Genomic DNA, 15,255 nt, shown 5'->3' with positions numbered 1-15,255 from the left:
CATGTCCGAAGGGGTTGGAGTTTGGGGCGGTTTTGGAAGAGGGGGGAGAGGGGAGGGCAGGGGTGGGTGTGGGGTCTAGGCCGGGTGTTCAGGCTGGTCAGGTGAGGGGTGGTAAGAGGCAGGCGAGAGGCGAGAGGAGATAGGTTGAAGGTAGGGTCTTGGAACATTGGGACCGTTCAGGGTAAGTCCGTAGAGTTGGTGAAGATTCTTAAGAAGAGGAGGATTAATATTGCGTGTGTCCAGGAGACTAAGTGGGTAGGATCTAAGGCTAGTGATGTGGATGGGTACAAGTTGTGGTACTCAGGCAGTGAGAGGCGTCGTAATGGAGTGGGCATTTTAGTGGATGAGGAGCTAAGAGGGCAGGTGGTGGAGGTTAAGAGGGTAAGTGATAGGCTGATGACGATTAAGTTGGTCATTGGGAGGTTTACGCTGCATGTGTAGTGTTTACGCGCCGCAGGTGGGCTTGGTTGAGGAGGTGAAAGCGAGCTTTTGGGAGGCTTTGGACGAGGTGGTGAGAAGCGTGCCTAGCTCGGAGAAGATTGTCATAGCAGGGGACTTCAATGGGCACATTGGGGTTTTTTCGGGTGGTTATGATGATGTGCATGGAGGGGTTGGTTTCGGCGACAGAAATGATGAGGGGATTGCTCTGTTGGATTTTGCGAGGGCCTTTGGACTGGTGGTTGTCAATTCGAACTTTCTGAAGAAGGAGGAACACCTGATTACTTTTCGAAGCACTTCAGCCAAGACTCAGATTGACTTTCTGTTGCTTAGAAAGGGGGATAGGGCTATGTGTAAGGATTGTAAAGTCATTCCGAGTGAGCATCTTTCGACTCAACACAGGCTTCTGGTGATGGACTTGATTATCAAGAAGAACAAGAAGAGTAGGGCCGGAGAGGGTCGACCCAGAATTAAGTGGGGTGGCTTGACGCCTGTTAGTGCACTGAGATAAGGGAGAAGGTGGCAGGAATGGGGGTGTGGGAGTGTAGGGGGACGTGGACGTTATGTGGGATAAGGCGGCCAGCTGCATTAGGGAGGCGGCTAGAGAGGTGTTGGGTGTTTCGAGGGGTCGGGCAGGACGACATAAGGGGGACTAGTGGTGGAATGAGGAAGTTAAGAAGAAAGTGGAGATCAAGAGGGGGGCGTATGTTCAGTTGATTGAGAGTAAGGATGAAGAGGAGAAGCGGGTGGATAAGGAGGTCTACAAAGTAGCAAGGAAAGAGGCTAAGTTAGCAGTTACGGCGGCTAGGACAACAACGTTTGAGGGTTTGATGCGGGGTTAGAGGAGAAAGGCGGGAAAAAAAGGTTGTATAGGCTTGCTAAGGCTAGGGAGAGGAAGGGTCGTGACCTCGATCAAGTGAAGTGCATTAAGGGGGAGGACGGTAGAGTGTTGGTGAAAGATGTTCACATTAAGAAGAAATGGCAGGAGTATTTTCACAGGCTTTTAAACGAGGAAGGGGACAAAGGCATTACGTTAGGGTAGTTGGAGCGCTCGGAGGAGAGCCGCGATTTCAGTTACTGTAGACGTTTTAAGGTTGAGAAGGTCAGAGAGGCTATTCATAGAATGCGGAGGGGTAGGGCGATGGGGCCCGACGAGATCCCGGTGGATTTTTGGAAGTATGCTAGTGGGGTAGGCTTAAGGCGGCTGACTGATTTGTTCAACGCCATTTTCACGACTGCGAGAATGCCTGAGGCTTGGAGATGGAATACGATGATTCCTTCGTATAAAAACAAGGGTGACATTCAGAGTTGCAATAACTATAAGGGAAATTAAGCTGTTGAGTCACACTATGAAGATTTGGGAGAGGGTGGTTGAGCGGAGAGTGAGGAGGGTCGTGTCTGTTTCAGAGAATCAGTTTGGTTTTATGCCTGGTCGCTCGACGACAGAGGCAATTCACCTAGTGAGAAGATTGGTGGAGCAATTTAGGGAAAGGAAGAGGGATTTGCACATGGTGTTCATCGATCTGGAGAAGGCGTATGACAGAGTCCCTAGGGAGGTTCTTTGGAGATGCTTGGAGGTGAAAGTAGTGCAGGTGGCGTACATCAGAGCTATTAAGGACATGTACGATGGAGGGAGGACTTGGGTGAGGACGGCAGGAGGAGACTCAGGGCATTTTCTGGTAGAAACAGGTTTGCACCAGGGATCGACTCTCAGCCCTTTCCTTTTTGCGTTGGTGATGGACGTGTTGATGCGGAGTATTCAAGGTGAGGTGCCGTGGTGTATGTTATTTGCGGATGATGTAGTACTGATTGATGAGACGCGGGGGATGTGAATGAGAAATTGGAGGTTTGGAGGCAAACCCTGGAATCTAAAGGGTTCAGGTTGAGTAGGTCTAAGACGAAGTATTTGGAATGCAAGTTCGGTGATTCGAGTCAGGAGGACGGTGTGGTGGTGAGGTTGGACTCTCAGGATGTTTGTAAGAAGGATAGTTTTAAGTATCTTGGGTCTATGATTCAGGGGGATGGCGAGATTGAGGAGAATGTCTCTAAGCGTATTGGAGCAGGTTGGATGAAGTGGAGGCTCGCCTCGGGAGTGTTATGTGATAGGAAGGTGCCCCTTAAGCTTAAAGGCAAATTCTACAGAGTGGCAGTCCGTCCGGCCATGCTGTATGGAGCTGAATGTTGGCCAGTCAAGAACTCCCATATCCAAAGATTGAAGGTGGCGGAAATGAGGATGTTGCGTTGGATGTGTGGTCTCACTATAGGGGATAAGAGTCAGGAATGAGATTATCCGAAAGAAGGTGGGAGTGGTTTCGGTGGAGGACAAGATGAGAGAAGGCAGGTTGAGATGGTTCGGGCATGTGATGAGGAGAAGCACGGATGTCCCTGTTCGGAGGTGTGAGAGACTAGCTTTGGATGGCTTCAGGAGGGGTAGAGGTAGACCAAAGAAATACTGGAGGGAGGTGATTAGGCATGACATGGAGCAACTGCAGCTTACTGAGGACATGACCCTAGACAGGAAGGTGTGGAGGTCGCGGATTAGGGTTTAAGGCTAGTGTGAGTGTGTGGGTTGTGGCTAGGTGTTAGGAGAGTGTGGCGGTGGTAGTCCTCTTAGGTCTGTGAGTGTATTGTTTACTCCTTGGAGAGTATCTGTTTTCCTATTTCTTTTTTCGTAGTGCTTGTACTATACTTATTTTGTATTTTTCTTGATATTTACTGTTGTTATTTTATCGCTTATTTCTGTTGTGTTATACATCTTGTTTCGAGTTGCATTACGACCTTGCTATACTATTCTCTCTCTTGAGCCGGGTGTCTATCGGAAACCACCTCTCTACTTCTTCGAAGGTAGCGTATGGACTGCATACATTTCACTCTCCTCAGACCTCACTGTGTGGGAATATACTGGGTTGTTGTTGTATCTTTTTTCTAGAAGATGCTCTGTATGGGAATTAAGTTGTTGAAGTGGTGAATGTGAGCTTAGGGATTTGACGACAGTGTTTGAGGATTTGGAAGTTGGAACTATTGAGTTTGTTATACTGAATTTATCTAAAGTTTTAGTTAGCAAGAGATGCTTAGTAATCATTTCGAAAGAAAAGTGAATGATTGTTCCAATTGCTTCATGTTCCTTATGTCAAATTTGTGCTGAATGTCTCTCAATGTTGAGAGTCTCGCCATTAAATAGAAAGTATTCAAAGATTACATCCCCCAAAATCCGCCTTTCTTATCCCTAAAGATCCATCCCTTTGAATCTGCTATTGTATCCCTTATAATCTGCTATTCTATCTCTTTAATTACTATATCATATCTCTAGAATTACAAATATACTACAATATATAATTACATTAATATATACAATATTCACCATTAATTCATGATCTTTGAGTTTTCTATCATGCTAACATCCCCCCTCAAATGGATGCTGGTGGATTAAAAAGCATTAATTTGCCTACTAGAAACTAATGACGTTGTTGTGGCAGGGATTTTGTAAACACATCAGCTATTTGAAGATCACTGGACACGTGTGGAAGAGTCATAAGTTCTTTATCTACAGCTTCTCGTATATAAGGATAATCTACTTCGATATGTTTGGTCCTCGCATGATAAACCGGATTAGTATTAATTTGAATAGCACTTGTATTATCAGCATGAAAAGGAGTCGGTGTAGATTAAGGAAAACCAATCTCAGCAAGTAATCCACGACACCATACAACCCCAAAGCAAGCAGTAGACATAGATCGATATTCAGCCTCTGTTGAAGATTTTGAGACACGATCTTGTTTCTTACTCTTCCAGGATATCAAGGAATCTCCCAGAAATATGCACCAACCAGTAACTGAACAACGGGTATCGGGACATCTCGCACAGTAAGAATCACTAAAAGCATTAAGACGAATAGGAGAACCACTAGGAAAGAATAATACACGATTTGATGTTCCTAGGAGATATCGAATGATGCGACGTACAACCACCAAATGGAGATGACGGGGAGCTTGCATAAATTGACTAACTTGTTGAACTACAAAAAAGATGTCACGCCGAGTAATGTAATTTAAACTCCCAACTAATTGTCGAAACACAGTTGGATCAGGAAGAAGATCGCCTTCCTCACGATGATACTTTACATTCAATTCAGCTAGTGATTAGTGAAGAATTAGTTCCTGTAATAATAATGTCGTCTACATATACCAAAAGAAGAATACAACCTGTAGATTTTTTTCGAAGAAACAAAGATGAGTCATATTTGCTCTGCTCAAAAGAGAATTGTAGCAAAGTAAATCGAAATTTGTCAAACCAAGCTCTGGGGGCTTGTTTTAATCCATACAAAAACCTCTTCAACTTGCATACATCTGATGTAGGCGATTAGAACAAACCTGCTGGAGGTTTCATAGAAATATCCTCTTTGAGATCACCATGAAGAAAAACATTTTTGACATACATTTGATGAAGCCAGTTTGTGAAGCAGCAATGGCAATAATAGTTCGCAGCGTAGTCATTTTTGCTACCGGTGCAAAAGTCTCCTCATAGTTCTCACCATACTTTTGTCTGTTGCCAAGAACAACCAACCGAACTTTGTACCGATCATGAGTTCTATCAGAATGAAGTTTAATTGAATAAACCTATTTACATCCAATTGGATGGACATTTGAAGGACATGAAACAATATCCATGTGTCATTTTCTTTAAGAGCCAAAAGTTCTTCCTTCATTGCTTTCTGGCAACATTCATGCTTGGAAGCTTGTGAGTAACAAGTTGGAACAAAAATGGTGGATAAGGCAGATGAAAAACCATACCAATTAGTAGTACGAGATACTCTGGTAGATCGCCGAGTGGGCTCAAGAGGAGCAGGCCTTGAAGAATTCTCAGATTCTTGTTGTGGAGCAGTTTTAGATGGTGGATCAATATCGGGAGGGGGTAAAGTTGGCCGCCAAAGTTCATACACAAATCCAGGTTTGAACCTCTCAGAAGAAGAAGACAAATCCTCAAAAGTAGGAAGAATAGGAGAAACAGGAGATGACTCAACATGAGTTGGAAAGAAATACCGATTCTTAAAGAAAACAACATTTTTAGAAACATGAAATTTATTAAAACATAGATCATAGCAGAGAAAACCTTTCTATGAAGTATTATAACCCATAAAAACACATTTAGTAGACTGAACAGAAAGTTTATTGCACTGAGAAGGAGAAAGATACACAAAACAAATACAACCACATGTATGAAAATTATCATAGCTTGAATTTTTGTGATAAAGACGAAAATATGGAGATTCAAGATTAAACACTTTAGATGGTAGTCTATTAATTAAGTAAACAATAGTAGATAAAGCTTCCACCCAATACTTAGATGGAACAGAGGACTCAATCAATAAAGTACGAGTGACATTTAAAAGATGATTTTTACGTTCAGCAACCCCATTTTGTGGTGGTGTATATGGACAAGAGTGTAGTGAGACAATTCCTTTTTCAAGCAATTTTTTTTTGAATTCACAAGACATATATTCTCCACCAGAATTAGATCTTAATAATTTGATGTAAGTAGAAAATTGAGTCTCAATATAGGCCAAAAATGTCTTGAATATGGAAAATACCTCAGACTTGGAACGAAGAAAATATACCCACGTAAATCGACTATAATCATCTATTAATCTCACAAAGGACTTGAAATTAGCACGAGAAACAATTGGTGAAATATCCTAAACATCACTATGAATGACATCAAAATACTTTGTAGCACGACTCAAATTAGGAAAAGGAAGAATTTTACTTTTGCCTAATTTGCAAGTAGAACAATCAAAGGAAGCAGTGGAAAATTGATTTTATTCCCCAATAAACTCGAATTTGATAAATGAGACAACACAGTAGAATTTTGGATGTCCTAAACGCTTATGCCATACCTCAGTCTTACTAGGTGTAGAAGTACAAGCAAATGATAGAACACGAGGAATGGAAAAGTGTACAGGAAACAGTCGTCCAACTTTAGGCCCCTTCGCAATTATCGTCTCCGATACCTGATCCTGCACAAGACAACCATTATGAGAAAAATTCACATCACAATTGTTATCTACCAATTGTCCAACTAAAATAAGACTAGTGGAGAGCTTTGGTGACACAAAAACATTGTTGAAAGTTTTTGTAATATTCCCAACCTTGGTAATGGGTAAAATACTACCATTGACAACTTGAATTTGTGATGGACCATGATATTTACGAACATTTTTTAGCATACTGGCTGAGTTGGTCATATGATTGGAAGCGCCAGAATCAACAAGCCAAAAATTAGATGCAAGATCATTCTCTTATAGACCCAAAGCTGAAAAGGCTGACATGATCATTTGTCTTACCATTTCAGGAGTAAGTACTTGTCCCGAAGATGATTTCTCAGTAGTGAAACTATTTATCCTGGCTTAAAAAGCATTGACCTTACCGTTCTGAGGGCGTGTGGGACATTTTTTGATAGTGTGTCCTTGTTGTTTGCAATAATTACAAAACTTCCTACCACAATTGCTAGCAATATGACCATATTTCTTGCAACTGTAGCATTGAGTCCTAGTAATATCCCTACCCTTTTCTTTACCTTGGGCAGTAAATGCAACAACAACATCATCAACTTGCTTGAAAGCATTTTGTGTGACAAAACACTGCTCTTCATAGTGTAATTTCCTAAAACAAACATCCAAGGAAGGAAACGGGTCACGATTCATCAAGTGAGAGCAAACACTCTCAAACTCGAAACGTAACTTCATCAAAAATTGGTCTCGCTTGCTTTCCTCATGAACTGCCTGTATTACATAAAGAGATTCGACAGGTATTTTGGCATAAACAATATCTATAAATTCAACCCATAAATTTTGAAATCCAGAAAAATAATCCTGAACGGATTGATCTCCTTGAGAGTAATTAGCAATTTTATACTCTAACTAAAAACGTCTTGCGCTATTGCCTTGGTAGTAAACCTTTTATAAATAATCCCACATGACCTTATCAGTCTTGTAAGGCCTGAGATTAAGAACAATAGATGGGTCAATTGACCCCAAAAGCTATGTCAACACCCGAGCATCCTTAATCTTCCATTCACCTAACTTTGTAGGATCATTAGGAGCAGGGTTGTTTCCATCTATATGTCCCCGTAATTCTATTCCGATGACAAATAATAGAAACTGAAATTGCCAGGAAGAATAATTTTTTCCAATGAAGCAAACATTGAAAGATTCAAATTGATGCAAAGCTTTGTTCTTGAATAGCTATAAAAATTAGAAACACTATAACTAAAAAAAAAACAACAACAACTAGAATGATCAAGATCAAAACTCCAAGATGTTGATAAACCGTCAACACAATCAAAATTTTCAAAATAAATTGAAATGAACCAAAATGGACTCTATGAAACTAGACAACCAAGAGAAGGCGCTAATACCATATCAAATTTGTGCTGAATGTCTCTCAATGTTGAGAGTTTTGCCATTAAATAGAAAGTATTCAAAGATTACATTCCCAAAATTTCGCCTTTCCTATCCCTAAAGATCAGCTATTCTATCCCGTTGAATCTGCTATTGTATTCCTGATAATCTGCTATTCTATCTCTTTAATTACTATATCATATTTCTATAATTACAAATATACTACAATATATAATTACATTAATATATACAATATTCACTATTAATTCATGATCTTTGAGTTGTCTATCATGCTAACACCTTAGGACAAAATTCAGGTTACTTTAAATGAATGGCCCGGTAGTGTAGAAAATGTTTATGTTGTCCGTGTTTATAAGTTAAACCCTTTTTATTTGGATTTAATTTACATAAACTGACAGTCTAAAGGTCGTTTATGCTATTAGTGTATGCTTAAGGGTTAGTAGCTATACATTTACCTGATTAAAATGAAGTAAACTAATCCTTTCCTTCCTTGAAAGAGGATCTGTTACTTCTGTGTTTGCTGAAGCCTTTTGATCATTTTAGATGTGCTTTGGGTGTGTGCTTATTTCCACACTCAAAGAATACAAAAAGAAGAAAAATATTTCTGATTTCATCTAATTTCCTTAAACCCCTATTCATTTGGAGCTGATACACCTGACTCTGTGCTTACTAGTCTCCAAACTTTTCTTGAACCTTTGGTTATATAAGTTGGTTGTTTGATCAACTGATTAAGGGAGAAGGAAAAAGGAAAAAGGAAAAAGAGAAACGAGAAAATTCAGATGCTTTTTCTGTCAATCTATTTGGATGGATTAGTGAAGTGTAATAAAATATAAATATGCCTTGCATTGACTCACAATCTGTGCAAGATAAAAACATGCCTCGTGCTGACAAGGTGCAGGTAAATGATTTATGGAGGAAAATGTTAAATGGTAGCTTGTAGTCCCTTCTATATAAATTGTGTTCCTCACCAAGTCTTTGGTGCACACTCTTTAGCTTTGATCTGATTAGTTGCAATAATTTTCTTTTCAGGGAAATTCTGTTTCAACGACAAAGTATGATGTCCTAACATTTCTGCCAAAGGGGTTATTTGAGCAGGTAAATTGAGTTTGCTCTTATCATGTGTCTTTTTATGCTAATTACTTTTGCCGAATTAATCTTTACGTATTTACCGACTTAAAACAGTAAATTTTATTCTTTCGTTGGAAAACTACACAGTGTTGGCATATAGTTTAGCGGACACATACACAAGGCCTCTAGTTTCCTACAATCCTGTTGTGCCAAGAGCATATCTTGCAGACAACTTTGGAGAGCATGACATACATAAGGTCCCTAACCCATTAATGGGAATATAGGGAGAGAAGTTCCTTAAGTAACTTTCGAGCCTTTTTGAGTGTGGTCTTTTAATACGCTATCGTTTGATAAAAAGTTCCTACAACAACAACATCCCAGTGTAATCCCACAAGTGGGGTTTGGGGAGGTAGAATGTACGCAGACCTAACCGCTACCTCGTAGAGGTAGAGAAACTGTTTCCGATAGACTCTCGACTTAAGTGGTACCTGCCAAACAGTCTGAAAAAAGTCACAAATATGGGGCAATTGCAATACAAACTAAATGGAATGAAAGCGCTACACAACACACAATAGAAAGAACAAAAAACGAAAATAAAATATAATGCAATAATCAATGCACAAAACACAAGTGGAAGTTGAAATCAAAGATGAAAGAACTACAAGAATAGTGCTAACGGTACTAAAAATACGACGCATCCTAGAATAGGAAGCGAAAAAACGCTCAACACCATAACCTTCGACCCTGATACGGGATCTGCAAACTCTTCTAAGGCCATGTCCTCGCTAAGGTCAAGATTAATCAAGTCCTATCTAATCACTTCCCTAATACTTCTTCGGCCTGCCTCTGCCTCTCCTGAATCCTGACACTGCCAACAGCTCACACCTCCTCACTGGGGCGTTAATGCTCCTCCTCACATGACCAAATCATCTTAGTCTCGTTTCCCTCATCTTGTCCGCGACGGAAGCGACTCTTACCTTGTCCCATATCTCCTCATTCTTAATCTTGTCTCTCCTACTATTGACCACACACCCACCTTAACATTCTTATCTCAGCAACTTTCATTTTCTGAACATGAGAGTTTTTGGCTGGCCAACACTCTGCCCCATACAATATAATTGGTTTAACCACCACTCCATTAAACTTACCTTTCAACTTATGTGGTACAGACTCCAGAAGCTAGCCTCCATTTCGCCCATCCAACACCAATACGGTGTATGACACGCATCGATCTCTCCATTACCTTGAATCAAAGGTCTAGGTACTTGAAACATTTTCTCTTGGGGATGGCTTGAGACTGACCGCCTTACTTCCACACCGTTCTCAGGTGCAACATCACTGAACTTACATTCCAAATATTCAGTCTTAGTCCTGCTTAACCTAAATCCTTTAGGCTTCAGTGTTTGTCGCCAAACCTCTAGCGTAGCGTTAACTCCGCTCCTAGTCTCATAAACCAACACTATGTCATTGGCTAATAACATACATGTTAGACTTGTTGTGTCTAAGGTCTATAAGCGCAGGAAAAAGGGTGAAAATAAAGCATAAATGTATCTATTTTATTTATTAATTATTCTGTGGATGTATTTCTAGCAGTTAACTAGCAGTTACCTAGCAGTTTAGGCAGTATTTTATGATATATTGTAGCAGGAAGAAAAGAATCAAAGGGGGAAGAACATTATGTAGGATGCTTCTGGCAGATTAGGAGGTTAAGGTTCCTCGAAATACCTTGGATGTTGAAGTATTCTCTAGTTGTCGCTTGTAAAACTCATTCTACTTGTTGGTAACAATTAATAATAGTTGAAGTTGTTGTTTCTACTTTTACATTATTTCTGGAAGTGTACAGATTCTTGTTAAGGAGATTTCAGGTTCCTAAGAATTTTGGTATCAGAGCCTTTGTGGTTTCAAGCAGAATGGATGGGAGGATTGAAGGATTAGAGAAGACAATGGGCGAAGTAGTCGACGAGATTGGTTCAGTACGTGATTACATGGAGCAGTTACGACTCTGGATGCAGAAAAAGGATGAACATGACGCTGAAATTCTTCAACATATGAAAGGAAAATCAAAGGTTCAGGCAGATCCAATTAAAGACACAGATATGATGGCAGAAAACAGCAACAATCGCAGAAGCAATGAATTCCGGGAAGTTCAGCCACCATTTTGTGAAGAAACACGTTCTAGAAGACTGGAACTGCTCGTATTCTCCGGTGACAACCCATATGGGTGGCTTAACAGAGCAGAGCTTTATTTTCACTTCAACGGCATTGATGACAAGGAAAAATTGGAGGCTGCTGCAGTTTGCTTTGAAGGTAGAGCACTAAATTGGTTCCGATGGTGGGAAATAATAACACCAATTGTCACATGGGATGTGTTTCGAGTAGCCGTACTCCAACGATTCACTCCATCACAGTTAGGAAACTTATATGAGGTGTGGATAGGACTGCAACAAACGGGAAGTGTGGCTCAATATAGAGAAGATTTTGAACTACTTTCAGCACCCTTGAAAGATGCAGATGATGCGGTTTTGATGGGGATTTATATAAATGGACTGAGAGGAGAGATCAAGGCAGAATTGCGTCTTAGCAAGTTAGGAACTCTAACCCAAATTATGGACCAAAGCCAGCATATTGAAGAAAAGAATTGGGCTCTTAGCCAAGCCCACTTGCCTAGACATATGTCTATAACACTTCCTAGGGGTTCGACGCATTTTCAAGGAACCGACAATAGCCGAACAGGAAGTGTTATAAGTCCACATGTGCGTGTAGCCACAACGCCTTATCATTCTGCCCGTACCACAGTACCACGACATTTTCAAGAGCATAAGCGAGGAGAAACCATGCAGTCAGGACCTGAAATTCTGCAAAGCGTAGAGGATCATACAAAAGGCTATCTGATGCAGAGTATCAGGATAAATTGAGAAGAGGACTTTGTTTTCGTTGCGATGAAAAATATGGCCCCAATCATCGGTGCAATTCAAAACAATTAAATTTTCTTATTGTTGCAGCAGAGGATAACGAAGATGGAGATATAGAAGAGCATTCAGAGGGCATAATAAATGCAGGGATGGATCAGTTAAGTGTTCAAGAAGAGTCAGTGTCTCAAAAGTTAATGGAATTGTCTTTGTACTCTATTGCAGGATTTACCACAAAGAAGTCTTTGATTGGGGAAGAAGGTTATTGTGTTGATTGATAGCAGAGCATCAACTAATTTTATCTCTCGCACGGTGGCTGAAGCATTAGAGTTAAAGGTTACAGAAACTAAGTCATTTGTGGTGGAAGTAGGAAACAGACAACAGGTAAAAAGTAAGGGCAGATGCAAAGAAGTGGAATTGTGGATTGATAAACTAAACATAACTCAAGATTATTTCCTTTTTGATTTGGGAAGTGTCGATGTAGTGTTGGGGTTAGAGTGGCTGGAAACCTTGGGAGATATTCAAGCTAATTTCAAGACGTTGATGCTGAAATTTGAAATAGAAGGCCAAACACGAGTTGTTCAAGGAGATCCCTCACTGTCCAGAACCGTGGCATCACTCAAAACTCTGTTTAAAGCCTTGCAAAAAGATGGAGAAGGGTATTATGTTGACCTGAATGAGTTAACAACAAAGGACGACCAAGAGAATTTGGATTTGCAGTAATTACTACACGAATTTGGAACTTTATTTGAGGAACTAAAAGGGCTGCCTCCTACCAGGAGTCATGATCATGCTATCTTACTTAACGAGGGATTTAATCCACCCAATATTCGTCCATATCGCTACCCCCATTACCAAAAAAATGAGATTGAGCGAATTGTCCAGGAAATGCTTGTAGCTGGTATCATTCAACCAAACACAAGCCCTTTCTCTAGTCCAGTGTTGCTAGATCGCAGAAAAGATGGTAGCTGGCGATTTTGTGTGGATTATCGGCCCTTAATAAGATTACTGTTCCCAATTCAAGCAATTGACGAACTATTGGATGAACTTAGGGGTGCTTCTATATTTTCGGAATTAGATCTGAGATCGGGATATCATCAAATTCGGGTTTGTAAGGAGGACGTCGCAAAGACGGCTTTTCGTACACATGAAGGCCATTATGAGTTTTTGGTTATGCCATTTGGGCTGTCGAATGCTCCATCTACTTTTCAAGCGTTGATGAATGAGATATTCCGCCCTTACGTAAGTTTGTATTGTTTTTTTTTGATGACATATTAGTTTATAGTGCAAATTTTCCTACTCACTTGGAACATTTGCAGGAGGTGCTACAAATTTTAAAACTCCATAACTTGGTTGTCAATCGAAAAAAATGTCATTTTGGACAAGAACAACTGGAATATCTGGGACACATTATTTTAGCAATTGGTGTGTCGGCGGATCCAGCCAAAATAGCAAGCATGGTTAACTAGCCAAGTCCCAAAGATGTTAAAGGTTTGCGGGGGTTCTTGGGGCTCACTCGTTACTATAGGAAGTTCGTTCGCGACTATGGGAAAACATCCCGGCCACTCACACAATTGCTCAAGAAAGATGCTGTTCACTGACTAAAGAAGCTCAACAAGCTTTTGATTCTCTTAAGGAGGCTATGGTCACTTTGCCGGTTTTGGCACTACCAGATTTTAACAAAGTGTTTGTGGTTGAGACCGATGCTTCGGGACTAGGGATTGGAGCTGTCCTAATGCAAGAAGGACATCCCATTGCTTTTCTTAGTCAAGGACTTTCTATTCGAGCTTAATCTAAATCAATATATGAGAGAGAGTTAATGGCCATCGTTTTTGCTGTACAAAAGTGGCGTCATTACCTGATGGGTCAGCATTTCGTTATACGAACAGATCAACGAAGTCTCCAATTTCTCATGGGCCAACATGTTATGGCAGAGGAGCAGCAAAAATAGGTTACCAAGTTGATGGGATTTGATTTTGAGATTCAATATCGCCCCAGATGTGAAAATAAAGCAGCTGATGCGTTGTCCCGTCAATTTCATTTCATGGTTTTTTCTATTCTACACAGCAGTACCTTAGATGATCTTTCCACAAAAATTCAACAGGATGATCAACTTCGTCAATTAACACAAGATTTGCTTCACGATCCGGCTACACGACCGAATTATGTTCTAAGAAATGGTTGCTTGTTTTTCAAAAGTCGGTTGGTGATTCCCCGTTCATCATTACATATTCCCATGCTCCTTAGGGAATTTCACTCCCCCCCTACGGGTGGACACTCAGGTTTTTTCCGCACATACAAACGCATTTCACAAGTGTTGTATTGGAATGGAATCAAAAGGGATGTACAGAACTTTGTGGCTAGTTGTTAAGTTTGCAAGCGGAAGCGGAACAAGTATAAAGCCCTTAGTCCCGTTGGCTTGCTGCAACCACTACCTATTCCTACTCAAGTTTGGAATGATATTTCTATGGATTTCATCAGCGGGTTACCAAAAGCAATGAGACATGATACTATACTTGTTGTGGTGGACCGTTTCACTAAATATAGTCATTTTCTCCTCTTACAGCAAAGAGTGTCGCTGAGTATTTGTTCGTGAGGTTGTACGTTTGCATGGTTTTCCCAGATTAATTGTGTCTGATCGAGATCGGGTTTTGGTCAGCCAATTTTGGCAAGAATTATTCAAGTTGTCTGGAACTAGCCTCAAATTGAGCTCCGGTTATCACCCTCAAACAGATGGTCAAATTGAAGTTGTCAACCGCTCATTGGAGACTTATTTACGTTGTTTTGCAGGGACACATCCAAAACAATGGCCAAGATGGATTCCTTGGGCTGAATTTTGGTTCAATACCACATACCATGGTTCCACCAAGATGACCCCTTTTAGAGCTTTATATGGGTGAGATCCTCCCTCCTTGTTGCGGTTCACTGATGAGATTTCTGCTGTTGAAGAGGTCAACCAGCAGCTTATGGATCGCAATGCTATTTTAGATGAACTCAAAGCTAATCTGACGCATGCTCAAGCTCAAATGAAAGTTTATGCTGATGCTAAGCGTCGTGCAGTTGTGTTTCAGCCTGGTGATTTGGTTTATCTTCGTGTGCAACCTTTCAAGCTTCGCTCACTTGCTAAAAAGGTTAACCAGAAGTTAAGAAGTTAAGTCCTCGTTACTATGGGCCATATACAATTTTGAACAAAATTGGAGAAGTTGCTTATCGCCTTGATTTACCCCCTCATTCACGGGTGCATCCCGTATTTCATGTTTCTTGGTTAAAGCGTGCAATAAACGATTCTACTCCAGTTCAACAGCTTCCTCCTTTCTTATCTGAAGAACTTGAAATGCAAGTGCAACCCGAAGGAGTAGTAGACTGTCGTACACTCTTGAATGGCTCCCAAGAGGTGTTGATTAAATGGAAGAACTTACCAGA

At 40.6% G+C, this 15,255-nt stretch overlaps 1 protein-coding gene across 2 annotated transcripts in view; it reads left to right on the top strand.

Moving 5' to 3' along the window:
• LOC107867407 (phospholipid-transporting ATPase 3) overlaps positions 1-15,255 on the top strand; it is a 70,426-nt gene that overhangs the window by 1,096 nt on the left and 54,075 nt on the right. For both annotated transcript variants that reach the window (XM_016713635.2, XM_016713636.2), the window contains one exon: positions 8,885-8,950. In XM_016713635.2, the coding sequence (XP_016569121.1) occupies positions 8,885-8,950 (66 nt within the window). Of the gene's footprint in view, positions 1-8,884; positions 8,951-15,255 lie in introns of those variants that run through there.

This window comes from Capsicum annuum, chromosome 1 (assembly GCF_002878395.1).
Source record: "Capsicum annuum cultivar UCD-10X-F1 chromosome 1, UCD10Xv1.1, whole genome shotgun sequence".
NCBI lineage: Eukaryota > Viridiplantae > Streptophyta > Magnoliopsida > Solanales > Solanaceae > Capsicum > Capsicum annuum.
This window is presented reverse-complemented; position numbering and strand designations above follow the sequence as displayed.